At 56.6% G+C, this 26,993-nt stretch overlaps 11 protein-coding genes across 11 annotated transcripts; 5 read left to right on the forward strand and 6 right to left on the reverse strand.

The window, feature by feature from the left end:
• Positions 1-52: 52 nt before the first annotated feature.
• B0T15DRAFT_525141 (nucleophile aminohydrolase) lies at positions 53-1,393 on the reverse strand. Its single transcript, XM_062868822.1, has 4 exons — positions 1,308-1,393; positions 1,095-1,252; positions 786-1,035; positions 53-719 (listed from the first exon to the last, which is right to left on the reverse strand). Coding segments are annotated over exons 1-4 (612 nt in total). The 5' UTR covers positions 1,310-1,393; the 3' UTR covers positions 53-517.
• A 200-nt stretch (positions 1,394-1,593) lies between these two features.
• Positions 1,594-3,735, forward strand: B0T15DRAFT_525142 (WD40-repeat-containing domain protein). Its single transcript, XM_062868823.1, has one exon. It carries the CDS (start codon positions 1,676-1,678, stop codon positions 3,527-3,529), a length of 1,854 nt encoding a protein of 617 aa, XP_062724521.1. The 5' UTR covers positions 1,594-1,675; the 3' UTR covers positions 3,530-3,735.
• Positions 3,736-3,741: 6 nt separating this feature from the next.
• Positions 3,742-8,187, reverse strand: B0T15DRAFT_500513 (uncharacterized protein). The gene is made up of 5 exons (XM_062867372.1): positions 7,785-8,187; positions 7,682-7,732; positions 7,552-7,600; positions 6,386-7,497; positions 3,742-6,333 (listed from the first exon to the last, which is right to left on the reverse strand). The coding sequence occupies exons 1-5, from the start codon at positions 7,928-7,930 to the stop codon at positions 4,218-4,220; spliced, it is 3,474 nt and encodes a 1,157-aa protein (XP_062724522.1). The 5' UTR covers positions 7,931-8,187; the 3' UTR covers positions 3,742-4,217.
• Positions 8,188-8,457: 270 nt separating this feature from the next.
• B0T15DRAFT_117392 (uncharacterized protein) lies at positions 8,458-10,062 on the forward strand. Its single transcript, XM_062861579.1, has 3 exons — positions 8,458-8,747; positions 8,859-8,951; positions 9,008-10,062. Exons 1-3 carry the CDS (start codon positions 8,697-8,699, stop codon positions 9,911-9,913), a joined length of 1,050 nt encoding a protein of 349 aa, XP_062724523.1. The 5' UTR covers positions 8,458-8,696; the 3' UTR covers positions 9,914-10,062.
• B0T15DRAFT_117377 (uncharacterized protein) lies at positions 10,044-12,182 on the reverse strand. Its single transcript, XM_062861578.1, has 3 exons — positions 11,826-12,182; positions 11,419-11,764; positions 10,044-11,358 (listed from the first exon to the last, which is right to left on the reverse strand). Exons 1-3 carry the CDS (start codon positions 12,010-12,012, stop codon positions 10,212-10,214), a joined length of 1,680 nt encoding a protein of 559 aa, XP_062724524.1. The 5' UTR covers positions 12,013-12,182; the 3' UTR covers positions 10,044-10,211.
• A 343-nt stretch (positions 12,183-12,525) lies between these two features.
• On the reverse strand, positions 12,526-13,000 carry B0T15DRAFT_392476 (uncharacterized protein; the record flags this gene model as incomplete). Its single annotated transcript, XM_062864633.1, has 3 exons — positions 12,526-12,672; positions 12,745-12,884; positions 12,973-13,000. 3 exons carry the CDS (start codon positions 12,998-13,000, stop codon positions 12,526-12,528), a joined length of 315 nt encoding a protein of 104 aa, XP_062724525.1.
• Positions 13,001-14,237: 1,237 nt separating this feature from the next.
• Positions 14,238-15,843, forward strand: B0T15DRAFT_391425 (ammonium transporter AmtB-like domain-containing protein; the record flags this gene model as incomplete). Its single annotated transcript, XM_062864587.1, has 4 exons — positions 14,238-14,657; positions 14,770-14,863; positions 14,934-15,672; positions 15,729-15,843. 4 exons carry the CDS (start codon positions 14,238-14,240, stop codon positions 15,841-15,843), a joined length of 1,368 nt encoding a protein of 455 aa, XP_062724526.1.
• A 616-nt stretch (positions 15,844-16,459) lies between these two features.
• B0T15DRAFT_500517 (Sec39 domain-containing protein) lies at positions 16,460-19,561 on the forward strand (the record flags this gene model as incomplete). Its single annotated transcript, XM_062867373.1, has 4 exons — positions 16,460-18,042; positions 18,092-18,248; positions 18,296-19,018; positions 19,102-19,561. Exons 1-4 carry the CDS (start codon positions 16,551-16,553, stop codon positions 19,559-19,561), a joined length of 2,832 nt encoding a protein of 943 aa, XP_062724527.1. The 5' UTR covers positions 16,460-16,550.
• Positions 19,562-19,692: 131 nt separating this feature from the next.
• On the reverse strand, positions 19,693-22,552 carry B0T15DRAFT_411500 (INO80 chromatin remodeling complex Ies1-like protein). The gene is made up of 2 exons (XM_062865395.1): positions 21,694-22,552; positions 19,693-21,634 (listed from the first exon to the last, which is right to left on the reverse strand). Exons 1-2 carry the CDS (start codon positions 22,187-22,189, stop codon positions 19,983-19,985), a joined length of 2,148 nt encoding a protein of 715 aa, XP_062724528.1. The 5' UTR covers positions 22,190-22,552; the 3' UTR covers positions 19,693-19,982.
• A 327-nt stretch (positions 22,553-22,879) lies between these two features.
• Positions 22,880-24,629, forward strand: B0T15DRAFT_525153 (uncharacterized protein). The gene is made up of 7 exons (XM_062868824.1): positions 22,880-23,260; positions 23,320-23,388; positions 23,459-23,503; positions 23,553-23,569; positions 23,629-23,779; positions 23,864-24,420; positions 24,515-24,629. The coding sequence occupies exons 1-7, from the start codon at positions 23,099-23,101 to the stop codon at positions 24,555-24,557; spliced, it is 1,044 nt and encodes a 347-aa protein (XP_062724529.1). The 5' UTR covers positions 22,880-23,098; the 3' UTR covers positions 24,558-24,629.
• On the reverse strand, positions 24,630-26,492 carry B0T15DRAFT_525155 (S-adenosyl-L-methionine-dependent methyltransferase). The gene has a single exon (XM_062868825.1). The coding sequence runs from the start codon at positions 26,385-26,387 to the stop codon at positions 24,804-24,806; it is 1,584 nt and encodes a 527-aa protein (XP_062724530.1). The 5' UTR covers positions 26,388-26,492; the 3' UTR covers positions 24,630-24,803.
• Positions 26,493-26,993: the final 501 nt, after the last annotated feature.

Consider the following 26,993-nt stretch of genomic DNA (forward strand, 5'->3'; position numbering starts at 1 on the left):
CAAATGCCTTATCGTGAAGGCACAGTGGGAGCGAAGATGTCATCACGGTCATCAATGGGCCATTTGCACGGATGAGCGAAAACTCAAACTGGCTGCAAGATGCCTTCGAATGGTTTAAGCCAGAAATTGATCCTTTTCCCGCAGATCGAGAGTGGGGGTATACTCTTACAATTGTCGACATTCATTTTCCGAATGGCTGAATCGCGGTCAACCGTCCATTAAGCACCTTCCAGCTTTAAGGACAGTAAGGCAGAACAGGCACTGTCCAGAGGCTGCGGCCTTTATGGATACATAACAGCATTCAACTTACGCAGCCGAGCATGACCTAAGTAGTGTCTAACTGGTGCGACGGTTCTGGAGCCGAGACTCCAGTAACATGTAGCGGGCTTCGAGAGTATCACCTGGCTTAAACGAGCACATGATACCGCAAAGCAGGCATTCGGCCGCCGTCCATGCGCGCATTTGGCCGGGTCGGGTATTATACACGATAGAACCCCATTCCCCATTCCCCAGAAAATCAAGCGCTCTTGACTACCTTGTCATCGTCAAAGTCCATGTCAATGATCCCGTCCTTTGTCACCGCTTTCACCACCATGCCCTTGAAATCTATCGGTAATCTCCTCTTCAATTCATCTGCGCATAAGTTGAGAAGCTTCATGCCCTGTTCGATGTCGATATCCGGGTGGTGGTGCTTGTCGAGGATAGAGAGGCAGTAGTACCTAGCAGAGAGGTTAGCATATGACGCAACCGCGGGGCTGAGAGAGTATGATCCAGATGGTACATACTGGGCATATCCGTGGGCCGCATATGGTACCGGGGCTAACGCGGCAAGGTAGTCTAGCCAGTACAGGCTTGGCTTGTGTGTGATGGGGTCGACGCCTCCCAGGAGGAGGTTGACGTTGTACGGCTTCCGCGACCTCAGACTCGACGCTAGCTCGCCGCGAACAAAGTGTGCTAAAGCTGAAGGGGAGAGGTCGGTCTCGTTGCGCATCGAGTAGAGCTGCGCATTAGCTTGGATGTATTCCGCAAACTGCACTATCAGACCGGATCAGCTAGGGCCAATGCGCCCATCGGTCCTGTTCGATATCACCAACCCGTATCTCCAGCCTCTCCAGAGAACGCCATCAATGTGTGCTTGTTCAGCTGCCTCGTCTTGTTGTCGGACGACTTGAGGATGGTAGCCCCGCGCATGGCGGCCTTGGATGCCGCGATCAAGGTGAAGTCCTTGCCCGTGATTCCGAGGAGAACCTCCCTGAAATTGCGATTAGCTGAGCCGTCTCTTGAGTCCTTCGGCTGCACAAGCTTACATGTTTGCGTTGTGTGAGAATCGCCGGTGTGGTTGTTGTTGTGGATAGGCAAGCTCCCTTCCGCTTGCTGTCTTGGAGCTTCAGGCAGGCAGGAGCGAACGCGCACTTGGAGCTTCAGCCTGGGTGCACGGACACCTGCCCACCAACGGACAAGGGGACGGGTAGCAGGGGCTGCAGATCGATCAGCCCCAGCAGAGTGGGGCTGAGGTGTGGCGGCACGGCATCGGGGTGTCTCTCCACCGATGCAAGGCCAACTTTTTTTGCTGGACCCGCTCAGAAATTTTGAAGCTGTCCCAGGCCAGGCAAGGTAGTCGGAATCGTGGACGACAGCAATCACTGGCACCGCAATCTGGCCGGAACCGTCCACAATGCCTTCCTTCTTCACGGCACCCGGCGCGCAAAAGAAAAGGAAACGCCCAACAACAGCAGAAGCGCCGAAAAAGCGGCTTGCAACCACGAAGACGCCATCTAAATCAACAGCCAAGGCCCCCACCAAACCAACGGCCGCCGCAAAGAAGAAGGCCATTGAGCGGGATGAGTCGATATCAGGCAGCGATCTCGAGAGCGACGAGAGCGGCGATGACGTTGGTAACAGGAGCGGCTCCGATGCCGCCTCGGATGATTCGGACAGCGAAGGGGAGACGGCCGCCGAGAAGCGGTTGAGGCTTGCGCAGCGGTACCTCGAGAAGACACGGAAGGAAGTGGAACTGGAGGATGAGTATGCCTTCGATGCGGAGGAGATTGACCGAGATCTGCTCGCGGAGCGGTTGCAAGAGGATGTAGCAGAGGCAAAGGGCAAGGCCTACCGTCGGTTGGCTTTCGAGCTGAATTTCGGCGAGGCATCATATACACAGTTTCGCTGGAACTCTGGCTCGGTGACCTCGGTCGCTGTATGCGCTCCTTACGCGTATACAACGACGAAGGACGGGTATTTGACCAAGTGGAAGTTGCAAGACTTACCCAAAAACCAATGGCCCCAGACAACACGGAGGAAACCCAAGAAGCCCCCTGCACCGCCCAAACGGAAACCGGAGAGGATATGTTTCACCAAAGCGAACCCAAGTAAAACGAAAGACAAGACGTACCAAGGCCACACAGGCGCCCCGCTAGTCGTCAGGGCCTCCCAAGACGGCAAATACGTCGTAACGGGTGGCGCCGACAGCCGGCTCGTCGTCTACAACGCCGCCGACCTCAAGCCGATCCGCGCCTTCAAACAACACCGTGATGCTGTGATCAGCCTGGCATTCCGCCGCGGTACAAACCAACTCTACTCTGGATCTAAGGACCGTTCAGTCAAAGTCTGGTCCCTGGACGAGCTCGCCTACGTTCAGTCCCTCTTCGGCCACCGCGATGAGATCCCGGACATTGACGCGCTGGCCCAGGAACGCTGCGTCAGTGTTGGCGCGCGCGACCGCACAGCACACTACTGGAAGGTCGCCGACGAGCAGTATCTCATCTTCCGCGGAGGCGGCGAGGGAGGGAGCAGCAGCAGCAAGAAGCACAAGCTGCCTCCCAACATCGACCCAGCCTCGGCAGCGCACCAGGGCAGCATGGACCGCATCTCTATGATCGACGAGGAACACTTTGTGACGGGAAGCGACAACGGTGACCTGGCCCTGTGGAGTATCCAGCGCAAGAAGCCGCTCCACACAGTCCCGCGAGCGCACGGCATCGAGCCGCCCCTGAAGCCGGAGCAGGTGTCGGCGGATGAGGTCCCCAACCCGAAGGACATACCCGCACCGCAACCGCGGGGAATCACTGCTCTTCGGGCGCTCCCTTATTCAGACGTCATCCTGACCGGCAGCTGGGATGGCTACGTCCGTGTGTGGAGGCTGAGCGAAGATAAGAGGAAGATTGAGCCGGTTGGTGTGCTGGGCGGCTCATCATCGCCACCAGCAGAATCATCATCATCAGCAGCAGCAGCATCATCATTGCCGAACGGAACACATACGGACGTCTCGGGTGAGCAAGGACAAGACGGAGCCCTAGTCCGCGGCATCGTCAACGACATTGCCATGTTCGAGCGGGGAGAGAGGGGTCGGGATGGGCTTTGCGTCGTGGCCGTCACGGGCAAGGAGATGCGATTCGGCAGGTGGAAGTACATGAAGGAAGGGCGTTGCGGTGCCGTCATCTTCGAGGTGCCCAGGGTGGATTCCAGGAAGCAGAAGCAGGATGAGGCGATGGCGAATGGGGTGTCAGCCGCAGAGGGCGAGGATGAGTGATGTGGGAGAGCACAGACGATTCTCTCCTCTGTGGTGATGGATATATACCCGAGGCAAGACAGTGATTTGTCACCCACCTCTGATGTAACACACATATTAGAGTCTAAAATTCAAGTGCATAGCGAGGGATGCTGCATGTTGTAATGTATGTACATACTTATCTCACCTGCGCCCAAGCCGATTTCGAAAGCAAGGGTTTCGAACCGTCACATGGTCAGTTGCAATTTGCAGCAGCACTCATCGAGTGATTGATCCTATTCATCACACCTCGATATACCTCGATCAGCCGGAGCCAGTCCATCTCTGTTTCTTGTTGCTGATGGGCCCCTCGCCCGAATAAGTAGGTACCTAGGTATCGCGATAAAGCAAAAGGGGAAACAAACAACCCCTGACACCGAATGCCGTGCCGTACCATGCCATGCCATGCCCTGCCCTGTCACGCCAGGATATGCTATGCCGGACTCCAAATGGTCCCCCGTTGCGCCGGCCTCCGATGAATGGGACAAAAGCAAGGAAGCAGTTGCGAGATAGGGTACTCCAACCACAGATGAGAGGGCAAAAAGAAAGGAAACAAAAAGAAAAACAGTACGCCCAAGCCCTGGCCCTGACAGCCAAGGGGGAAAAGCAGCAGCAAAGCTAGGCGAGACATATCAAGAATTGGGCCCGCCCAGAACACTTTCAAGCCTGTTTAAGTGAGGTCGATGGTATCGGAATGCCTTATCAGCTCCGCCTTCTGCACGACTAGGGTATCATCACCGAGCTGCGGACTGGAACCATCAACGACAAACCGGCTGCTAGTATGAACTGCCGGGCTGGTCGTAGCCTTCTTCCTTCGCCGGTGCTGTCCGCGGACAGGGGACGACTGCGCATCCCCACGTTTGCTGGTGGACCGCGACTGGTGGTAGAACGACTTCGGGTCGACTTCTGCGACATGGTCATCGTCCTCATCATCCGATGTGGTCGGTTGGGTGGAAGAGGATGGAAGTTGTGCGATGAACTGTGGTTCGCCATCCCGCTCCTCCTTTGACGGCTTGTGCACTTTCTCGACGTCTGGAGCCTCGATCGAGGGGAGGACAGCGCCGCCGTCTTGAGGGTCTTGAGAGTCTTGAGGCGCGATGATGACCACGCTCTCTTCTTCTGGAGTTTCCACACTCTCCTGGATCTTTGGAGCTGAGACAGCTCGCCGGTGAGCTTGCTGCGGCGATGATGTAGCCACTTCCGGCGTTGAAGAGCGGGTAGCTCCGTCCCCAGCGGCGCGCTGGTCGGTAGAGGAGTTGGTGGGGGTTGTCGAGGTCTTAGTTGAGGTTGTCGGTTCGGAAGAGTCCATCCTGGACCCAGCCGCGTTCTTTTGTCCGTTGGTAGCCGCGCTAGTTTCTCGTGACGGGTGGTAGCTCGGCCCTGCACTCCCGTTAGGTGTGCGTTTTGCGCCCGATGATTCAGACCTCCTCTGTTTTCCTGCCAACTGCCTGTCCAGGTATAACTTATGTTCGATATTGATCGTATCCCGCCACAACTCCCGCAGATCGGAGGGGTTGAAATCCCAGTCAGGCCGTTCTCTCTGAAGTAGAGTTTCAATGAAGAGGTCCGGGCTCTTCACAAACTCTTGGATATAGCCCAGAAGGTAGACACCGCAGTCACAGAGATTGTTCTGTTCCGGGATGTTGGTGGCTCTCATTCCCAGTTGCGAAGGGACGTCGGTAATGGTTTTATTTCGCTTGTGCTTGAACTCCGCAAGAAGATATTTCTTGAGGTGCGTGACGGCCTGGGGGTGACTTGAGCCCAGCGAGTCGAGAGTGATGATCCTCGGGTCTTGTGGGTTGTATGTCTTCCCAGTGGGTCTTGGCTTTCTGTTCTGCTTTGGTCGAGCACGCGCCGTTAGGTCTATGCTGACGTTTTTATTGTCAGAGACCAGGTCGACGATGTCGGATTTGACAAGATCAGGTTCTTCATTTGCCATTCCATGGGTTGATTGCACCGGTCGTTTGTCGACCATGTCTACCGTCGCGATGTCGGACGACGTTTTGTCGCCCTTGTTCTCGACCTCCGTGCCGCTCGAACCATCCGTCTTAGTTGGGGTGCCTCGGAGATCCGGATCCAGCTTGCCGGGGTTGCATATGATTGCTACCCACCAGTGGTAATGCTCATTGACGGGAACCACGATGTAGTCATAGGATAATAGATCCACCTTGGCGGTCCAGCTCTTGACACCGTCATAGTTTATGTTTCTGCCCGCCTTCAGCTTCTCGTAGAAGAACGAGTTGTGTAGGTAAACGCGCTTGTGCAGATCGGTGTGTCTCCGCGCGTAGTTGTCGAAGAGATATCTAAGACCGAACCCGATGAGATTATCGTTCAAGCATTGACCCTCATCCAGTCTCGGTATATCTTCTTTGTTCACGGTTGCGCGATTGAAGATGAGAGGCATCTCCCATTCCTTTTCCCAGTCTGAATGCTCCTCAGACCAGCGATGTATGACAGGTGCGCGGGGTGCCTCGGCTCTCGGCACCTGCCCCATCCTTTCCCCTGTTCTCAAGGAGCGGGAACTGTGAGGGTGAAGCTCAGGGGAGTGCTGGTCCTGGGAGCGTGAGGGAGTCTGCTGCTGCGCTGAGACTTGCATCTGCTGCCGAAGAGGGGTCCGGACATTGGCGGGGACGGCGTGAGGAAGCGCAGGCCTCTCCTTGGGTGACATTTCGACTCTGCGAGGCGCGCCGGCCAGTACCCCATCAGACAGTCGCCTTGCCGATGTTCGGCCTGCCGCTAGGCTCACAGCCTCACTTAGCCGATCATAGACCAGGCCAAGTCTGTCCCTAATCAGTTGTCAGTGTGGCCAGAACGAAAGAGGCAGCTGGTCAACAATACCTGTCCATTTCCTTAGTGACTTCGATCGTCAGGTTTCCCGCAGCCCACTCAGCGACCCATGACGCATCAGCGTTCGTAGCAAATTTGAGGACCATCGACTGCCCAATTGGTGGGGAGAGAGTCTGATCCGTCGCCTGTTTGATTTTAATGATATTGCTTTCTGGATGGTATGTCAGAGTCTTCACTTTCCCTGTTATCTTAAGCCAGTGATAGGGTTCCGCTTGCCCGCCGTCTTCTGTGAAGACACGCAGCTCAGGGCCATCCGCGGGTCGTAAGATGCAATGACTTGGTCTATCGCCCTCAAGATACCGAAGACTCGGCTGACACACGGCGGCTTGGACACGGGCGCCGGTAGGAACGGTGTCCGTTCCCGGTTTCTTCGCCCACTTGGTTGGATTCAAGTCTCCTCTCCTTGATAGACTTGGGGCACTAGGCTTCACCGAGCCCTCCGTCGGCGCTCTGAGACCGGTCTTGACACGCTTTCGGCCGTTGGCTTCCTCCCCTAGCTCGTCGTGGTCATCGATGTCATTGATGGGGCGCTTCTTGTCATGAGCCCGGCCTGGGGAGCCCGCCGGAGCAAGCTTCTGGAGAATAAATTCGTCCGCAGGATCCCCAAAGGAAGCATTGGGCCTGGGCCCGGCCGTAGAGATGAGCCGAGCAGTCCGTTGCTGGCGAGCTGGAGGTTTCTGCGCTGGCGCGAGCTCGTCAAAGCTCTCCATGGATTCTAGCCTGCTGAGTGTCCCGCTCCATCTCGCATGGTTGGCCGTGTTGGCAAATCGGTTCGCTTGCGGCCGGCGGTTACGTCTGTGACCACGTCCCGAACGTAGTTGGGTGGATGCCTCCACGCTCTGAAATTCGGATAGGACAGGCGACATAGAATGTGCAAAGCTCGTCTGGCTTCCGCGACGCTCGGTCCTTGATCTCGCATCTTGTTCGGCGTCGGCAACATCCTCCTCAGGACCCCTGAGACGAGCGTCTTTGTGGTTGAGTTTCCGCCGTTTGGGTGGTGAAGGCCCTCTGGGCGCATGGGCGGTGCTCGACAGATGAGTCTGGGGCGCGCACTCAGGTCTGGAGTCGAGGGTATTCACGTGCGTCTGAGGCGCAAGCCTCTTCTATACTTCATCAGCATGGGGTTCTGTGGCAGTCGCTTGAGAAGCCACACATACCAGAAACATGGAGGAAGGTTGAGGCATTCTGACTGCACCCTTCAGAGTTCTGCGGCGAAAAAGCATTCTTTTCGTCAGTGTCTAGTCAATTGGTCGGCGGGTCGTACATGAGGTTCCGAGATATCCATACCCATACTTCGGAAAAGAGTGTTCGATTCTGTGGAAGTCGAGATTACTCCTGCTGTTCCGCCTGTTAGACCTCAGTTGGAGCGGTTACTTGCAGGTTGACGCACTCTTTCGGTTTTTGCGCATCCTGAAGCTCTGGCGCACCAGCAGACGTCGGTTCACGTTTGGCACCGGCTGCGATTGTGCGTTGTGACTTTGTCGACCTTGTTCGGTCTCGGCCGGGGATGGAGGAAATGGGTGGGTACCCGGCCATTTTTATTCGGCGGTGGGGCACCTAGCTATTGAACCTGAGGGTGAGAATCATCATATCGTGCGGGAATTCAGGCAGCTATTGAGCATGAAGACCGTTCTATTGTTCAAAATGTTCGCAATAGGGTTTTGGAGAATGCCAGAAGGTCATACCGCCTCTGGGGAAGGTCACAAACGGGAGTGTGGTTTTATGTCACGAGGCCGCAATCAGAGTTCCGGTGCAGCGGCGCATGTTGTGGTTGGAGCCAGCTCCGAGCTAATCTTATCTCCAGTTGGTTTGGTAGTACCGTAGTGTGCAGTACCAAATACCATAAAGACCGTATACTAGTAGGTAGTTACAGTTACACAGTGCTATACAAGCCGCCCGCCGGTCGCACATAAGGATGCGTCGCTACCCGATTGGCCTCAGAAGACTCAACAAAGCTGTGCGAAAAAGGCTCAAACGGAAGATCAGACAGGCAATAATTACGGAAAATGCATACATAGCGGATGCATTCTCGCGCCAATGCAATCCATAGCTCAGCCTAGACGCTCCAATGAGAGAGCCCGGCTATGGGAGCACAGATCCGGCCCGGAGGCCCACCATTTCAAGAACAAGCGGCCCGGGGACAGGGTTACCCGCCACGCCCGCTTCGGCAGCCGTCCAATACATATCGGAGCCGGCGGGGCTGGCTTTTGGTGTAAACGAGCAGCGGATATCAAATCCAACCAGACATCATTACTGACGAGAGATTATAGCTCAGCAAGCTTGCTGCTGTATCCTCTGCATCATGATCAAACCAAGCCATATTGAACGGACGGCTAATGAGCCCCGGGACCCGGTAATCCCAGTCTGATGATCTTCTTTTCTTAACCGACACAATGTCGTCTCATTCCAATTTCCATCCTTTGTTTCTCAGAACCAGCCTGTCTAACTCACACATAACATTCAGTCCTTACGCACCCTAACCATCTCCTGCATCACCGAAGTGACACCCACCATCCGCCTCCTCCGGCTCGACATTCCACCAAACGACAGCATCAAAGTGAGCTGACTCCTTCATCCCCTGCACCACACAATCTGATCCGCTCACACGCCCAGTTCCTACCGGGGCAATGGGTAGACCTCTACCCGCCAGCAGACGCCAATGCCGCCAAACCAGGCGGCTTCACCATCACCTCGTCTCCCACCCTTGCCCAGCCATCAACATCATCATCATCACCACACCCCAACGCCACGACGACGACGACGCGAACACGGTCACCCGACGACAGGGGCGGGAACCGGGGACAACAAAATGTACAAGTACAGCATGGCGGCTACATCGAACTAGCGATCCAGGCCTCCCCGCCCAACCCAGCAGCAGCCTACCTCTTCCGCCCCTTGTGTGAGCTCCTTTACAGCCATGTACAGGTTCGCATCGGGGGCAGCTTCACTTTCCCCCCGCCATCACTGTCCGACCACGCCAACCCATCCCTGCGCAAGATAGTCTTCGTCGCCGGCGGGATGGGCATCAACCCGCTGATGAGCATGCTCAGCTGGCTTGGCGAGCAGGTGGTAGCTGATGATGACGGAGGGGGTTTTGACATTGAAGAGGTGCGGGTGCTGTATAGCGTCAAAGATCCCGCACGAAGGACGAACGATGACAATGGCCATGGCGTGGTGCGGAAGGGGGCAGAAATACTCTTCCTGGAGCGGATTGCGGAGTTGTTTAGAGGTTCGCGGCGGTTGAGGGGCGGGTTGCAGCTGTTCCTCACTGGAAGCAATGGGGACACGTCTGGGGATGGTGGGGATGTCGTGAGGTGTGCGGACGGGGTTGAGGTGCCGTTTCTATGTAGGAGGGTGGCCGTGAGGGATGTGGAAGAGGCGGTTGGGTGCGATAAGGACGACGCAGTGGTGTATGTTTGCGGGGTGCCGGCCATGACTGACGAGTTTGTGCAGGCGCTGGTGTCTCCCGACGGTTTTGGCATGGATCAGAAGAGGATCTTGTTTGAGAAATGGTGGTGATCAGTTCAGGGGAATAATCCGGCATCTGATGACGATGATGGCACTCTACATACCTGCTTGCACTACTAGTACATCGCATCGTGTAGGCCTCTCTCATTGCTGTCCGGGAACATCAATACGTAGCTGTATAACCCTGACGCCCTGCTAAAATGGACAATCCATACACTACTAGTACAACACACAACATACCGAGCCTCCCTCCTAGTTATGATCAGTTGGGCCTGAGTAATGCCCAGCACTCGTATGATGACCGCGCACATTCAACCGAGAACAGCGCCACATTGGCCAAACCAACTCGTCACATCCAGTTGCCAATGCCTCGCTGAACAATGTTCTCACCATAGCCCGGCTTGGACACATTGCGGCCAAGAATGATGCCTGCCAAGTTGCGTGGCGACCCGCTGAGGCTCCTTTTACGGAGCCCAGCAAACAGCGACTTGCCCTTCTCTCGGTCTGGCCGGGGGCTACAGTCACGACGAGCAGAACCGTAGACCGATTCTCTCCGAACCGGAGAGGGAGTGCGGCTGATCCATACTGCCTTGCTCAGACTTCGCTCCTCCAATGGTCGAACGTTCTGGGCGGCTGAATCCGATCCCTGCGATGATCTTGGCTGCTTGGGCGAGCTGAAAAAGGCGATGCCACGTTCGAGTGCGCTGCCAGTCATGGGGAGATAACGCCTTGGAGACAGCTTCTCGTCCGTGAAGGAATCGCCCGTCGATTTCGGGGAGGTGTCGTAGTCGGAAACCGAGTATTCCTCTCCTGTAGTAGGATTTGGTTCTGCATCGGGGCTGACACTAAGGCCTGACTCCGACGGAGGGAGCTGCACCAGCCGCGCCACGCCGACCTCAATCTCCTTAGGATTGAGAGACCCCTCTTCGACGTACTGCCGAAGCGAGGGAGTGATTGACGGAGTGGCTGATACAACAGAGCCTGTGGATGAGCGTCTGGATAGCCTGCCAGGTTCCTCCACCACCGGGAGTTCTGGTAGCGGACGCTGTAAGTAGGACTCGCGATATCCGTCTCGCAGCATTTTGCTTGGCTGAGGGATTCGAAACTTGGACGACGCGGTCGGGAAAAGTTCAGGAGGACTCTTGAGGGAGTAGTGCGGTGTACTTTGATCTCTGTCGCGTCCTGTATCCGGGTCCTCCTTGCAATCATGAAACACAGCTTCGTCTGAGTTATATGACTGAGGCGACAGCCGCTCCCGTTCGTCAACCGACCCCTCAACTTCACAATCTGCTTTGAGCATCTTTTTGAGTGCCTTCGGTGAAGCGGCGCAGAGGAGGTCAAGCTCATTTGCCGGGATGAGATTCAGCTCTTTGAGTTTCTTCCACGACCGGTAGTGGAGCCTGAAAGACGCAAACGGGGAATCCTTCGCATCAAGGAGGTGCCAGTCGTAGAAGCACACATCTTGCGGCTGGTCAAGAAGGCCAATACTAGGGGCACTGAAGACTTGTTGTCAGTATGATAGGTGACAGTGACGGATGACTGACAAGAGAACTCACGCAATGCCATAGTTCTCCTGGTATCTGAACTCTTCCAGTCTCGGCGCTCGAGCACGTCTTTCCTTTGCCCGGAAGGCGCGTATCTCGATGAGCCCGCCGTCTTCGGCCACCGACTTGTGGTCCTGTCCCGGAAGGAAGACAAAGTTGCGTCCCTCGAATCCAACCTCGTCGTAGTACATTCCCGAAGGAGCCCACAGCGACTTGGCAACCTTACCCTTGGGCCGGACATTTGGGTCGATACCCCAAGAAGCAATAGATCGGCCGTTCATGTAGAGCCGGAAGAAGACATACTTGCAAGGGGCAGGAGGCACAGTGTTGATGCTGTAGTTGATGGCAAACGGAGTCCCTGAGACGGTGAGCCAACGCGGTCCTGATACTTACGGTGTGTCTGGATGTGTATGACCGACCTGGAATGGAGGGTATGTATACTGAAACCACTGGGTTAGTCTTGCGATATACGGCCTGACGGGCTGGGCTGTCGACCGCATCGCCCAGGAGCCGAGCCGAAGTGCCCTCGGGATGCGGATATTCAGGGATCCGCTCATTGTCGGGTTTCGTGGTCAGCGACACCTCGATGCCTCGAAGGTATGGCATCTTGGAGCAGTCTGGCGAGGGGCAAGCTGCAAGTGATTGGACAAAATCGACAAAGGTGGTGGTGATCAAGACACAAGCTGGAATGAGGCAGGCCTATTAGACAAGGAATACGGAAGTAACAACCGAGTGGGGTATGTTGGCGCCGAGGAAATCTACGGGCACGGTGTTGTGAGGAAATGGGAAGGCGCAGGTCATCATCGCCGCGGCGATGCCCGACACCTTCACGTTAGCCCGGCCCGAGTATACGTGAGTGATGCGGCTGAGCGCCGTAGTCGTCACTGGACTCAAAAGATGCTGCTTCCGGTCAACGAGCAAGACTTCAAGGAGAAATGGTGCACGTATGCTGTGAGCACTTAATGCGGTGTAGCGTGCGCAGGAGTCCGTCAACGGACCCGTCAGTTCGCCGGGACCAACCGCCATTTGATTCGCAATCATTGCTGATGCTTCGACGGTGCCTACCAGCGTAGTCGCAGCCGGATATACACAAACGTGGGCCGCGACCCCATCGTCCATCTAGACTGACCCCAGCACCTTCTTCGTGTCCTCGTCCTTGTCTAACAACCCGAGATTCCGTATTTGGCCAGCGGTTGGGGGGTTCTCTTGCAGCTTCTTTGCCTCGGCCTGCCTGTATGCGGCCTGCAGCATCTTGACTCTCGCAGCCTGGAGAGCGATTATCCCGGGTCAGCTAGTTGGTGCAAGTCTCGCATGACAAGCTTGGAAGCGGTGACGCACCTCTTTTCGGTGGTGCAAGCATTCGTAATAGTCCTCCATTGCCGGCACACACTTCCTCTTCCCCGAGTCGTCGTCTTCGTTGGTGTTGATCACGTAGCAAGACATCAGCTCCTGCCAGAATGGAAAGCACCGGCCCGGGCCTGCGGGTGGACAGCATCAGTACAAATTGCACGGAAATTCAATTTTCTCGTCTGGGTTCCAGCCATTGGATCGCGCGGCTGATCTCACCTCCGTTCAGGCCGTATCCAGACGCCATGTTTGGCTGCGCAGAAGCTCGGGTTGGTCGATGACAGGCGATGTGCTCCGGGAATTGCCTCCGAGGTCGTCGGCGTCAAGTTGCGTGCACGGACTGAGCCGGATTGCTGATGTTGGTGTGGCGCAGGAAGATGAAAACGCCACAGTCTAAGCCACCCTAGAGCTGTCTGAAAGACCCACCTGATCAATCACCCTTAATGTCAACAAGGCAAACATTCCCTTTGTCTCAATATCACAGTCTCCCGACATCGTGATAGGAGCACTCATCTATGGTACGAACCGCTCACCTTTTCCATGGTAGCTACTGAATCTTTTGGGTTTGGTTACGGAGCAACTGCGGCATTCTTCAACTTAGAAGACCAGTTTTCTCACCCCAGCGCTTCTGGTAATCACTATTGATGCAGTTCTCACAAGCTGGCTTGAACAATCGAGTTTATTCCACATACACAACATCTACAAGCCCATCCTGCTTCCCAGTGATATTGCAGTCAACCGTACCATATCCCGATGGCACTCACTGCTCCTTGGGCGAGGAGTTGATTTGGTGTTATCAGCCGAACTCACCATTCTTGTTTGTAGAGTTCTGGAGACCATTGGCAAGCTAGGCAACCTCACAAGGCGCACTGTTGGACACGGCTCGAAGACCAGTTCTGCAGAACGAACCATTGCAACGCTACCGACAGTCTTACCACAGTCAGGTAGTGAAGGTTGACCTCTCGGGAAGACGGCCCCTGGCTCATCACGACACTGCCAGGCACAGCACATGCAACTTACACTGCACTGCGTCACCCCAAGCTAACCTCGATACGGAAAAGAAGTCCAGCCCTACCTGCCATGGAACCTCGTCTGCATTCTTATCGTAGTCGGCAAAAAGGTACGCCCCGCACGCCATCCCGCTCATGCTAGGGGTTGCTTATCGCCGACTTGCAGTTATCAACGACAGCGAGTAAGGGAGTTGAGGATTAGAACTCACAAACCGGGAACTGCTTACACAGTCTGGTAATATGATTGGTGACCTTACCTGCCTAACCCCCCTAGATCAGCTACTACATATCTACCTAGACGATGGAATGTAAAGCAGCTGTGTTCGCAGCTCCAAGCTGGCGCAATGTCCTTTCACCTACCTAAATACATCTTCGGTCAGAATACCTTCATGCAGAAGCCATCACCGTCCCTACCTACCTTAATTTCTCTGCACGGCTCAGGATCTTCAAACAGCCCACGGAACAAACCACAAAATGTCCTCAGTCTCCGTCCAAGAGGGCTGGCAAGCCTGCTCGAAAACAGACACCCTCTTCGTGCTGGTCTGCACCGTCATCTGCTGGACGATCGTGCCCACGGTCGGCATCGCCTACAGCGGCTACGCGTGGAAGCGCAACGCCCTATCGGCCGCCTTCCCGGCCGTGCTGACCATCGCGACCTGCTCGATCCAGTGGTTTGTCGTCGGCTACACGCTGGCCTACGGCGAGGGCGGCGGCCGTTTTGTGGGAGGGCTGGGGAATGCCTTCCACCGGGGGGTGCTCGCCGAGCCCGTGGGCACCATCCCTGCGATTTTGTTTAGTGAGTTCCAGCTTGTGTTTGAGGCTACTGTTTGCGCCATTGCAGTCGGCGGGTTCTGTGAGAGGGGCAGGCTGTGGCCAGTTGTGGCTTTTATTGCCGTAAGTGGTATTTCTCCTGTCTGAACCGCTCGCGCTGGCGTGGTATTTGTCCTTCTGAGATGCTCCTGGATGCGAAGAGGTGGGTACTAATGAGAAGCAATAACTTTTATAGCTTTGGTCGACGTTTATTTACTGTCCCTTGGCGCACATGGTTTGGGGTGGTGGCTTGCTCGGGGAGGACCTGGGGGTGCTGGATTTCGCCGGGGGTGAGTAACGGAGTAATGGCCAGGCCGTCGTGCCTAGCGTGGCTACTAATGGTGTCTGTGTGATATCCAGGAACTCCGGTCCACGTTTGCTCCGGAGCGACGGCCACGGCTCTGGGTGTCTACCTGTCGTACCCGGTATTCCGCTCCCGGAAGTCCCAGATCCGGACTCCAACGCACATCCGGCTCCACAGACCCGGCAACTCCTTCTATCAGCTGCTGTCCATGATCATCATCTGGGGGTCGTGGCTGGCGTTTGATGCGGGCACTACGCTCGCACTGAATTTCCAGTCGGTCATGGCTCTCTGCGTGACCAACTTGTGTGCCTCGGCCGGTGCCTTGACATGGGCCTGTATGACCTTCTTCGAGACGGGCAAGTGGTCCATCGACTCGACTTTCATGGGTGCCATATCGGGCCTCGTCATGATCACGCCCGCCGCCGGCTTTATTGACATGCCGACGGCCTTCTTCTTTGGCGTGTTCGGTGCGCTCCTGTGCCGCCAGGCGCTTCGGATCAAGTTCACCAAGGGCGCTCAGCGCTGGCGCTGGGTAGACAACGGCGACACATTCGCGACGCATTGCATCGGTGGGATTGCGGCCACCATCTTCACCGGACTGTTCGCGCAAAAGAAGGTGGCGGCATACGGAGGTCTTGACATCCCGGGCGGCGTCTTCTTCGACGGTAATATCCGACAGCTCGGCGTCCAGATTATCGAAGTGCTTATCGGCCTTGGCTGGTCCTTCTTCGGATCGTACATCATCATCGCCCTGATCGACTGCGTGCCTGGTCTCGAGGTTCTCGCTGTCGATAAGTAGGTTTTGCTGGACCGTTTGACTGCGACTCATCTGCTGATGTGTGAGGGAGCAGACATATCCACGAAGGACTCGACCTCCACGAGACGGAGGAATCCCTGGGGGGACTTGAATATCCCGACGACGCTGATTATGCGCCGACAGACAAAGGTACCATCGCGCTGGACTAGATAACAACCGCGCCGCCTAGGTAAATACCTACCGCGGATAGATCCATGGAGTTTGATCAACCAACCACGGCGTGCTCGTACGAGTGACCATACGCGTACTGTCGTCACGAGTCACGACTGCGACTGTCAGCCAAAGCCTGGCCCAAAGGATATTATGGGGACCTTCATCTTGTACGCATCGTATCAAGCCGTGCACCAAATCCGAGTCCGGCTTGCCGACCAGGTATAGCCTTTCAACAGGATGAAGTAGAGCAAGCCGACGGAAGTCGATGGTGAGAATACAAAAGGGACGGATACTGCCCGAAATATACGAGCATGTATAAAGAAGGAGGACGTATATCTCTGATGCCTTTGCCCCAAGAGTCATCGAAGAACTCTCATCTGGGTAGATCCAGCGCAGTTTGACTTGGTAAACTCTTTGAAATGATTGTTTCCATGTTTGATATGCGGCATGCCCGTTCATGGATGTGTAAGTGATAAGGAGCCGGTTCCACAAGGTAGCTCCGGGGCTTGGCACGGCGCGACCCACCGAGGCGGGCCCGGTCCAATCCCTGCAACTTCCAAGCTGGCAAGTGCCAAGCCCGGCGCGATGTCTTGGAAGCTGTCCTGCACCATGAAATGATGGAAGTTCATGAAACGGCCGCACTCCCCTCGCCAACCTATCCGACCCTCGGCATCCCTTAGCGACAGCGACAGCGACCGTGACAATGACTCTCGTGCTCTCACCGGCTAAGCTTGTGCTGCTGGCCGTGCACTTCGCTGTCAGTGGCGACGTCGCTAGCTTGGCGACCCTCGCTGCGCGCCACAACACCGTTCTCCGGAAAGACCTGTTGCTGCGCATCCTCCTCACCTACCTCCCCGAGACGATTCCTTCGAGCCACTACGTCGACCTTATCCAGAACCTCGAAAGCGGCACGTTTCCGGACACGGCTAGTCAAGAGGTGAATGTATCGTCCGTCGAGGGCCTGGCCGAGGACGACGCGGCAAAGAGAGTCAGGAAGCTGCGCCTGCGCCCACTAAGGCTACCCGATGCGCCGGTGGAGGAGCCGGAAGACGCGCTCTCGCTGTTTCTGCTGCGCCGCGCGTATAACGTGGACGAGGAGGCAGGCCTGCTCGACGAGCTGCCTGCCCTGCTGCTGCCCTTCCTCGACCACTCTCCTTGCATACGCACGCTGTTGGTTTCGACGATACTGCCTCTCTTGAGGCGCAACTGCGAATATTACCCCCAGGAACCGATTCCATATGCGCTCCAGGGGTTTCAGCAACTGCCAGACCGCGTTGCTGTGAACCTCCTCTTATCCCAAACCGGCATTCGACAGGGCGACCTTTCTTTGGTTGGACGGGACTTGAGGGGCTTGATCGGCCCTTGGTTGTCGGATGGGAAAAGGTGGAAACCCAGGCAAGATGCCACGGGCGAACCGCGCGGAGGCGAGGCGGTTTGCCCTGGATGGGAAGAGGTCCTCCGCTGGCTCACGAACCACGCATCGAAGAACTGGAAAGTGGCCGTCAGCGCGATCCAGCAGTGGGATGGCCCATCGGATGCCGACCTTTCCTGCTGGGACTCGGTGCAATGGACTGATGACCAACGAGATCATCTGGAGCAGAGCTATGCGCAGGCAGCATTAGCATCTGCATACCTCATCCCGGAGGCGTCCCTGGAAGCCTTGGACGGAGCGTATAGCATAGTCGCGAAAGTTGCGAGGATACGTGGTCTCGAGTCGGTCTCCCCTCTCGCCTCAGCGCTGGCCGTTCTACCGCCTCTCACAGAGCAGATCCCGGAGGATATCATGTCGGCCAGGAATGTGACGTGCATGCGCAACGATGTCACCGCCCCGTCGAACATACTAACCACTCCGTCCGATTCGTCTACAGTCCTTCTGCAGGCGCTTATTCTGAGTGCACATGTCCTCACCAAAGCTGGTTCTCCGTGCACGGTACGGAGAGCCGGGGAGCTTGCACTGCTGCGGGACGAGCGAGACCAGAAGGCCGAAGCAACGAAGCTTATCCACTACATTAGTAACAACGGGCCTAAGACGGACGACCAATTCTGGGTCAGGGCACGGAATGAAATCCTATGGCTCCGAGATTGGGGGGCAGAAGATGGTTGGTCGCCTGACGGCGTTCCCCGTGGCATCTTCAGTCAGGTCAAACGTGAATTCTTGGAGGTGGAGATTCTGAAGGCGTTGCTATCCAACACACGTACGTCTCTTGATTGCTGCCTGCTACAACTGGGAACTAACCTGCGAAGGCTACTCGCTTGCGACATCCATGTACGAGGATGCGCCGGATCAGCCCCTGGATAAGAAGCCTCTACAAGAGGCCATCTACGCAACTGCCTTGACTGCCTATGACAATGCTTCCAACCCCAACCGCACCCGCGGTGGACTCAAGAAGTGCGATGATATGTAAGTTGTCGCCTCGGTAGTTGCCCTGCCTCGGCTCACAATAGTAGACTCAAAGCATTTCCCAAGACGGTTCAGCGGTCCGATCCTCAGGCGAAGCGGATCGAAGCTCTGCTCCAAGCTACGCATTCGCTGAGCGACTATCGCCTCGTCCTCAAACAAGGCGAACCCTTTAGCCCTATTGTCCTGCGGGTTCACACAGACCCGATTTCCATCATTGGCAAGATTCTGGAACAAAACCCCAAGAGTTATACACAACTCCCTGACCTTCTCCGTCTCGGCGAGCTGATGGTAGAAGCCGGACTCACAGCCCACAACAGCACCACCCCCCTAAGCCCCAGTACCACAGAGGACGAACCAATTCAACGAGCAATCGCCGAGCGGCGTATCACAGCAATGTGCATCGACGCAGCCCTCAACGAGGACGACTTCGAAACAGCTTACTCCTACGTCGTCAACCGCCTGCCCTCCCTCGCCACAACTTCCACGGCCAACAACAAGAACAGCACCGCCCCCATCACAGACGACTACTCCTGGAAAGCCGCCCTCCAAGCAGGCAAATACCGCCGCACCGCGCGCACCCTGCCACCAACACACCTGGGCACGACCTCAGCCAACGCCGACATCCGCCACCTCGAGCAGCGTATCGAGTGCCTCTCCGCCGCACTCCGCATCGCGCCCGCTTCCACACTCCAAGAGATCTTGAACGCCTTCCGCCGCGCCGAGGAGGAGCTCGAAGCCGCGCTGCGCGAGGAGGAGGAGCGGGAAAACGAGTGGGACAGGCGGGGCGACGCTTTGCATGATCATCATCATCACCATCACATCCCGGGGAGTTCTCAACAACATCATCATCAAGACCCAAACCACTGCCGCCCGCTCGTCGTCACCAGCGGGGGAAGTCAGTGTCGGCAGACGAAGACGCCGCGCCCATGTCCCTGTTCGATCTGTCCAAGGCGAGCGTGCTCTCGGCACAGAAGAACCTGTCGGCCTTGTCTGCGCTGCCCAGGTCGGCTGGGTTTGGTAGACGGTTAGTAGGAGGAGGAGGAGGGGGAGGGGGAGAAGGTGGTGGTGGAGGAGGAACTGCTGCTGGTGATGGTGGTAATAATGGCGGGGAAAGGAGCAGTCTCGACCAGCCTCCGCTTTCGGCGGCTGGGTCGGTGACCTCGGCCGGGACGGGGAGTGGTGGGGAGGAGGACAAGGGGGCGAAGAGGGTGCGCAAGAGGGATCAGCTTCGTGAAGCCGCTGTCGGGACGCTTGTGTCCGGTGTCGGGTGGCTGGTTGGGGCGCCGCCTCCCGAGCGGACGTCGTGGGAGTGATTTGTATCAGGTACGGACGGAGTAGGCTGGTAGATACCTTACCTCATGGCTCATATACCTCAGTAGGTTAGCTGTTTTGATATCCCACACGGAACGAAGAGATTCACGATCTAAGTAGACATCATTATACAACTCGTCGAGCGCATCCATATAGGGGATCTATTTGGGCAATAATACTGAGACGTGATCCGGTCGCTGATCCAGGCACGTAAATGTACCAAATCATGACAGCTAGCAAAAGCGCGCCTGCGCAAAGTCCCTCCGAAGCCAGCCTTACATTGCATCCGCCCCAAACTCCGTGCCATTACCGAAACCCAGGCCCCTTTTCCCACAGTAATAGTACATCCCGTGGCACACTACCTGTCTAATGCGATCTAACACCGGAAGCACAAAGCAGAGCGAGAGAAAGCGGCTGTGTCTTTCACTCCGAATCAGAGTCCCCGTCCATACCCAGCAACGTCTTGTCCACCTCGTCCAGCTCATCCTCCTCTTCGCCCTCTCCCTGGCCTTCGCCATCATCGGCATCGCCATCGCCCAGTCCAAGCAGTTCCTTGTCGACCTCATCCAAGTCGTCCGCGTCGTCCATGGTCATGTCCCCGTTGGTGTCGGCACGGTGCACCCCGTTTGTACGGCTCCCGCCGACAGACTGCACACGGCGCGCATGCAGCATGACCTCGGCCTCGTCCTCCGTCTCGGCCGGGTCGATCGGCTCTTTGGACGGTGAGCCCTCACCCGCGCCGTCGCCGTCGCCCTCACCGTCATCCTCGTCGTCGTCATGCTGGCTAGCGGCTCCGTTGGTGATGCGGGGCCGCTTGATGGGCCGGATGACGCCCAGCGGCGGACCGTCGTGGTTCTCCCACCGGGTGAGGCGGCGCTCGGCACGCCGGAAGGCCGCCGCGTAGGAGGCCATCTGCTCGCCGAAATCGTCGGGCTCGTCCTTCACCTGGACCAGGCCGCCGTAGCCCCGCTCGCGCATGCGCTTGGCGTCGCCGTGGAGGAAGGAGGCGGAGTGCTTGCCGTGGGCGGCCATGAACTCTTCCTCCTCGCTATCGTCGAACGGGTCCGGCATTTGGGCGAGCCGCGGGAGGGCGCGGATGATGGACCCCTCGGCGCGACGCGATTTGCGCGCGCGGTGGTGGCTGCGCCGCATGCCCCGGTCAAGAATGTACTCAACGCGCTGGGACCTGTTACGCTCGACAGCAAGTTGGTGAGCTGTGGGGGGCCGGGGCTTCCGCGGGGCGACGCCCTCAACCATGCGTTCGCCGCCAGGAGAGGAGCCGTCAAAAACTTGGTATTTGAGCGAGTGAGGGCCTCGCCGGCTCGTGCTGCTGAAGAAACCGCTCTGTCGTCCAAGCGCACGGGGCGGTGGGGTGGATCTCACACTGTCAAGATCGCTTTCGTTTTTGGAGGGCCTAATGCGCGGCAGGATGCCTGTTGTCGGTCCAACCTCGTCGCCGGCAGGGAAGCTGCGACCCCGGCCCCCACCTCGCTTCGTCTGGGTCTCCGCCATGAACTGCTGGTCCGCCTCGATGATCTTAGCCCGCATTTTCTGCTTGGCGTATCCAAAGTCGATCTCTTCTTGCGTGTCGACGTTCTCTTGCTCCTCCTCCTCCTCGGTTAGGCGCTCTAGGCGAGGGACGCCCTGGTTCGCGACGTCGACGCCGTAGTCCACACCGGCCCCGAACGGGTTTTCTTCGCAACCCTCCTCTGTAAAGTCAGACTCGAGGTAGAACCACATGAGCCAGAGAAAGGCACGGGCGCGGCTCTTGCTGCTGTAGTGCGTCTTCATGATGAGGTCGTGGAACTCTTGGCCGGGCGGGAAATGTAATTCGGCGACTTTGGGCGCCGCCTGGCAGATGAGGAAGAGAAGGTGGACGGGGTTCGTCCGAGGGACGTCGAGTGACTTGAACTCCTCGAGGGATGCCGGCTCAGGCCGATCGTCCGAACCTCCCTTCAAGATCGACTTTAGCCTGGGCGCGTCCTGCAACTGTTTGTAGGCGTGCGGGTCTTGCCGGGCTTGCAGACACGGGATGGCATGATAGGTGCGCAGTTGGGCTCGCATTTCCGGAAAGACTGTTGCACCATCGTCAGCGTCACATAGGCAAGGGGCGACAGCAGCGGCGAAGACGTACAGTTGAGCGTCGTGTTCATCCGGCCAATGTTGACCAGGAGGCAGACCATCGCCATTCCTTTCGCAGCATCGCGATCACTAAGCAGCTTGTCGCGAAGGACTTTGCTAGTCTTACTACTCCTGGACATTGTGTCGATGTAAAGGTCGGCAAAGCACTGCTTGCCCAGTCGGTCTTTCTCGTAGCTGTTGGTGAAGACTTTCTCGTCGTTGTCGAAGACGGCCTTGAGGAAGTCGTACTGGATGTCCTTCCGCCAGAGCGGCTCGCCGTCCTCCTTTTTGAGATGCCGGATCTTGCCGATGGTGCTGGTGTTGAGTCCGTCGTCACGGCCGCGCTTTTTACCGCGAGGCTGCCGCTCGGACGGCTCGGGAGTCGCCATGGCCATCCTCGTATCGTCGTCGTCGGTGACGGCCGTCATGAAGGACTTTTCAGCGCGAACAGGCGAGCTTGGCGCTTCGATGTCAGACATCATAGCCGCTGAGCTCGGTGTTCCGGCCATGGCGAAGGGAAAGTGCCCCAGGTGTGGGTTGGGTGGGCAGCGTCTTTGTCAGTTTTTACACGGTGGCAGTTTCTCGGGAGACGCCGATGATCATTGCACGTTGGTGCTGTACTTCAGCAAACGGAATGGGCGCACGGGAACGCGCGCGGCAAAGAGATAAATTGATAACACCTCAGTGATGTTCGGGAGCGACGATGAAAGAAAAGAGCGGGCAGGAATTATGGGTTGTTTGACCAACAGGTTCATGATTTAATGGCAAGGAAATTTCTAGGTTCGGACTTTGGATGGCCCTGGGAGAGGCGTGGATGCCTGCCCCAGCTTGGCTCACGCCGCTGGAATGGATGGCATCGCGTTAGGGACCTCTGCGCAATAACGTTAATTCCTCGTTTCGCGATGGATGCGCTGCAGGTGACGTTTGAAGTGGGGCGTGGTGTCAGCATCAAATTAAACGGGATATGGGTTTAGCGCATACACTGCATATAAGCGGTAAAGGGGTTGTCATTTATACCTAACTGGAGTGATCTCTCTGCGGTGTCCGATGATGCATCCATAATGGCCTGTCCGGTGTTGGTTAAGCCTGTTTACCGTGTACCGTCCAGCTTGCATAGGCAATCATTGTGTTTTGGTGTTTTCCATGTCAGACTGGCACTGTGTGTGTAAGCCGAGTAAGGTACCTAGGTACCTACAGTACCTTATTTGTAACCCCAAGGCAAGCTTCCATTGATACGGGGCGGAGAAGTACATCCCATTAAGTGTCACCCAGATAAGGACGAATGGGTTGTTTGACCTTTGATCAAGAGTTCTATTAGAAATACAAAAACCCTGCAGCCCTCGCATTGCATTGGGAAGCTTGTGGCGCGTATTTCTATAAGTTACGGTGCCAACCTGGAACGAAGACGAGCCTGAGAAATGGCAGAAACTGCTAACATCCCAGTCATCGACATTTCTGGTGACGACCAGGCCCGTGTGGCCAAAGAACTGGTTGCAGCAGCTATCGAGCATGGCTTTGTCTACATCAAGAACAACGGCAAGGACATACCTGTGCAGGCCATAGATGAGGCGTTCGAGATGGTAAATGGACAGCACGAAGACTCAAAATCCAAGTGAGCTGCTGACCGTGAGCCACACAGTCCAAGAGACTCTTCAACGCACCCACAAGTGAGAAGCAAACATGCACGATACAGCAAAACAACCGAGGCGTATGCCAACAGTCATGACTTCTTACCTCTTACCTCGGCTACAGAACTTCAACTAACCCTCCTGTTTTAGTGGTCAGCAATGAATTACGAGACGCTCGATCCGGCAAACCAGCGTGTAAGTCCTCCTCCTCCCGTTCACCATCGCCCTTCTAACTGTCTTGCAGGTAGGGGACTTCAAGGAGTACGTATCATTCTCTCATGGATAGGATGCGATATTCACGCAATCCCCTTTCTCCACAGAGCTTTCAACTTCGGCGAGTTCATCGACGGCAAAGCGCAGCAGCCCATCCCGCCCACCATCGCCGCCGACGAGCCGCAGATCAGCGCCTTCCGCGACCTCTGCTACAACCTCTCGCTCAAGCTGAATACCCTGCTAGGCATCGGCCTGGAAGTAGGATCACCCCTCTCAGCCCCGGCCCCCTTCCTATCCCAGATTACCTATCTCCTAGTACTTAGTAACACCCAAACTCCAAAGGTAACACCGCCCGATTTCTTCACCTCGGCACACCTCCGCGCCCGCGGCCCGTCCGGCACAATCCTGCGCTTCCTGCGCTACCCGCCGCGCGCCGACGTCTCCGGCGACGCCACAGCAGACGACGTGCGCGCGGGCGCCCACTCCGACTACGGCTCGCTCACCCTCCTCTTCCGCCTGCGCGGCCAGCCGGGGCTCGAGGTCCTCTCGGCGGACGGCAAGACGTGGTCGCCTGTCCCCGTGGTGCCGCCCGGCACGGAGGAGGATCCGGCGCCGCCGATTCTGATGAACATCGGGGATTTGCTGTCGTATTGGACGAATGGTTTGCTGCGGAGTACCGTGCACAGGGTTGTCTTTCCCCGGGACGGTGGAGGAGTGCAAGGGGAGGCGGACGTTGACGGGCCGAGGTACTCGATTGCGTATTTCTGCCATCCCTTTGGGGGTGCTCAGTTGGGGCCGGTGCCTAGTGAGCGGGTCAGGGGGTATAAAGGGGGGTTGGCGGAGGGAAATCCGTACGCTGAACGGAAGGTGTTGACTGCTGATGAGCATTTGAAGATGAGGTACGTTGCGATGCATTTACCTTGTCTTTCATGGCGGATAGAGATTGGAGACATGGTGTGGTGCGACGAGTGCTGGTGCTGACAGGTATAACAGGCTGAAGGCGAGCTACGCCCAGTTGTATGACGAGAAACAGTGATGCTGGGTCACTCAGGGCGTACCTGAGTTGTCAACACACAGGTAGAATTAGTTCATGACAATTGTTTGGCCTTTTTCCTATGCTTGCGGTTCCTCCTCTAAGCATGTCATGTGCCATATCGGCCTCTTTGTGGGTATAAATGGGAGTCTAGCACTTTGCACCCAGCCCATCCAGTACCCTCCAAACGCCTGCGGATGCGCATATGATCACCAGTGAAGCGCCAAAAATATCACCGAGCCTTTTTTTTCAACCAGACGCTTCGCCCAGCTTCTCATCCCTCTCCTTCCTCCGCGCTTTCCTACTATTACCCTGCTGCTTCTGCAACTGCTCCCTCTTCTCCTGCTTCCTGGCAGCCTTGTCCACGGCGCCAATGACCTTCTGTTCTTTGCCCACGGGATACTTAGCCGCAGCGGCAGCCTCGTCCTCCTCGCTCCATTCCATGGGGAGCACTGCGAAGACGAGGTATGAGGTGTGCGTCTTGATCTCTGGCTCGCCGCGCGTGATAAGGCGGCCCTCCATCCAAGGGGCCGTCCCAGACGTTGCCTGGTCTGCCGAGACACCCTGGTTGCCCTCAACCGCTGCCGCACTCTGCTTGGCAGTGGGCTGCACATCCCCCTCGTCACCCGAGTCCATGTCCTCATCACCGTCCTTTGGTTTTGCTGCGTGCTCGCGGAAGCGGCCCTCAATTCCTTCTAACCTGGTCAAGGCTTCCTCAACGTCGTGCGGCGAGTTGTTGACGCCCCGGTCAAAGTTGAGGTTCAGCCCGACACGCTCTCGTGACGTGTGTAGCTTCCGGTTGGCGATCTCGACCATGTCGATGTCTACCCACCCGAGGCGCCGCATCACTGACACGGTCCGGGTTACTTGCTCGATGCAGGGAGAAAACGTGCAGAGGTACACGCTCTTCTTGGGGTTTAGTGGCGACACCCATCCGGTCTGCTCGTCTCCTGCAGTAGCGTCGTTCGTGTTGAGCGATGTCTGCGGCCTCCGCCGAGACAAGTGGGGAAGTGCCTCCCAGGGAGCCGGCAGATCCAGAAAGACGGCGTCAGCCTCCGGGCTCTTGCCGTCCACCAGGAAACCGCCATTGTAGACGTCGCGGTGGGTTAGTTCCACGAGCCCGTCTAAGCCATGGTCCGAAAGTTCCTGCTTCATCTTGTGGTAGCGTTGCTCGTGGAATTCGAAACTGTAGACCTTTCCTTTGCGCTGCCCTTCGGTAGGGTAACCGTTATAGACGGCGCGAACTGACGCATGAGTGAAGCTTCCACTGCCGGCACCCGCCTCAATCAGAGTGGAGCCGGGCCTCGCGCGTATCCTGTGCAGAATATAGCTGTAATCCGGGGTGTAGACGACTTGGGTCCGGTGTGGTAGGCTGGTCGTCCAGACTTCGGGTGTCGGCGGGAGGATGTGGATGAAGCCGCTTGTGTCGGCCACAGCTTGTTTAACGGAAGGCGTGGACTCTCCATTCACCGCCGCCGCAGGTGAGCCTTCGTTGTCCTTCCCGTCATCCTTCTCGCCCGCGCCCGTGGCTTCTCGGCAGGCATCGTCGCCCGACTCTCGCTTTCTCTTGCGGCCTCGTGATCCCGTGTCAACTTTTGAGGCGCGGATCTGGGAGCCCCAAGGGACGTTCAACATTGTCGAGTGGGGGAAGGAGCCATAGCGCGTGTTCACAACGGCGCCCTCGGCATAGCCATCGTGCTCTCCAGTCGGTGGCTGCAGGTACACGGGAAGGAGATTGTCGCGCGACAGCTGGAGGATTGCAAGCGAATTGGCTTTCGTTCGAGGACCAGGGTCTAGAAAGGGTGACACCTCATTTCTTGCTGTTGTCGCCATGGTTGTGTTGGTGTTACAGTGAGTCGCGCGAGTTGCTCTAACAGCAACGTATGGCAACTTTTATGCACATTAACGTGAGAGGATGTCGCGAATTCAAACGCGCAGTGACCAGAGCTGGAAAATCCAGCCAACTGTGGGGTGCGAGGAGCGACGGGTATTGTATTGTACCATCAGTGGGGCTGTCAGGGTAATGTTACAGAGCCTAGCTGTATTTACACGCATATAACCGTAAAATATGTAATTATAGTGAGCCGGGATTTGTGCGATAACCGAAGTTCATTAAACTCTACCTCGTCATTTGTAATCGTTGTATAGGGAGTTGATCCGGCCTTATACAGAGGTAGAATAAGAAGCAACCAAGCTGATCACCTTCAAAATGAAATACTGCAGATGTCACTCGCCTACGTGATCGCTGCAATAGAGCGTACCTACTGTATTGAACATCCGCGCGTTGTATGTACTTACATACGTGCATACACAGGTATTGTATTGTATAAGTATAGCTGTATGTCTACGTACCGTAGTACTACTAGTACCAGTACTACGGTAGGATCTCTTGGCGATCAGTGTTGGCTAAGCTTTCTTATGTGGGGACTGTTTGAGTTT

The sequence above is a fragment of the Chaetomium strumarium genome (assembly GCF_033439665.1).
Source record: "Chaetomium strumarium strain CBS 333.67 chromosome Unknown B0T15scaffold_2, whole genome shotgun sequence".
Lineage (NCBI taxonomy): Eukaryota > Fungi > Ascomycota > Sordariomycetes > Sordariales > Chaetomiaceae > Chaetomium > Chaetomium strumarium.

What these genes read in the sequence shown, in the direction of transcription:
- B0T15DRAFT_525141 (XM_062868822.1), bottom strand. An exon ending in TGGAGAGGCTGGAGATACGG is followed by an intron (nt 1,036 to 1,094) that starts GTTGGTGATATC and finishes CCGGTCTGATAG; the next exon opens with TGCAGTTTGCGGAATACATC. An exon ending in GCGGCCCACGGATATGCCCA is followed by an intron (nt 720 to 785) that starts GTATGTACCATC and finishes CCTCTCTGCTAG; the next exon opens with GTACTACTGCCTCTCTATCC.
- B0T15DRAFT_525142 (XM_062868823.1), top strand. Translation starts at nt 1,676, where the DNA reads ATGCCTTCCTTCTTCACGGCACCCGGCGCGCAAAAGAAAAGGAAACGC.
- B0T15DRAFT_500513 (XM_062867372.1), bottom strand. Translation starts at nt 7,930, where the DNA reads ATGGCCGGGTACCCACCCATTTCCTCCATCCCCGGCCGAGACCGAACA. An exon ending in GATGCGCAAAAACCGAAAGA is followed by an intron (nt 7,733 to 7,784) that starts GTGCGTCAACCT and finishes CAGGCGGAACAG; the next exon opens with CAGGAGTAATCTCGACTTCC. An exon ending in AACCTTCCTCCATGTTTCTG is followed by an intron (nt 7,498 to 7,551) that starts GTATGTGTGGCT and finishes GATGAAGTATAG; the next exon opens with AAGAGGCTTGCGCCTCAGAC.
- B0T15DRAFT_117392 (XM_062861579.1), top strand. Translation starts at nt 8,697, where the DNA reads ATGATCAAACCAAGCCATATTGAACGGACGGCTAATGAGCCCCGGGAC. An exon ending in CTAATGAGCCCCGGGACCCG is followed by an intron (nt 8,748 to 8,858) that starts GTAATCCCAGTC and finishes CATAACATTCAG; the next exon opens with TCCTTACGCACCCTAACCAT. An exon ending in CACCAAACGACAGCATCAAA is followed by an intron (nt 8,952 to 9,007) that starts GTGAGCTGACTC and finishes TCACACGCCCAG; the next exon opens with TTCCTACCGGGGCAATGGGT.
- B0T15DRAFT_117377 (XM_062861578.1), bottom strand. Translation starts at nt 12,012, where the DNA reads ATGCCATACCTTCGAGGCATCGAGGTGTCGCTGACCACGAAACCCGAC. An exon ending in ATACATACCCTCCATTCCAG is followed by an intron (nt 11,765 to 11,825) that starts GTCGGTCATACA and finishes TCACCGTCTCAG; the next exon opens with GGACTCCGTTTGCCATCAAC. An exon ending in CAGGAGAACTATGGCATTGC is followed by an intron (nt 11,359 to 11,418) that starts GTGAGTTCTCTT and finishes ACAAGTCTTCAG; the next exon opens with TGCCCCTAGTATTGGCCTTC.
- B0T15DRAFT_411500 (XM_062865395.1), bottom strand. Translation starts at nt 22,189, where the DNA reads ATGGCCGGAACACCGAGCTCAGCGGCTATGATGTCTGACATCGAAGCG. An exon ending in GATGAACACGACGCTCAACT is followed by an intron (nt 21,635 to 21,693) that starts GTACGTCTTCGC and finishes ATGGTGCAACAG; the next exon opens with TCTTTCCGGAAATGCGAGCC.
- B0T15DRAFT_525153 (XM_062868824.1), top strand. Translation starts at nt 23,099, where the DNA reads ATGGCAGAAACTGCTAACATCCCAGTCATCGACATTTCTGGTGACGAC. An exon ending in TAGATGAGGCGTTCGAGATG is followed by an intron (nt 23,261 to 23,319) that starts GTAAATGGACAG and finishes TGAGCCACACAG; the next exon opens with TCCAAGAGACTCTTCAACGC. An exon ending in TACAGCAAAACAACCGAGGC is followed by an intron (nt 23,389 to 23,458) that starts GTATGCCAACAG and finishes CTCCTGTTTTAG; the next exon opens with TGGTCAGCAATGAATTACGA.
- B0T15DRAFT_525155 (XM_062868825.1), bottom strand. Translation starts at nt 26,387, where the DNA reads ATGGCGACAACAGCAAGAAATGAGGTGTCACCCTTTCTAGACCCTGGT.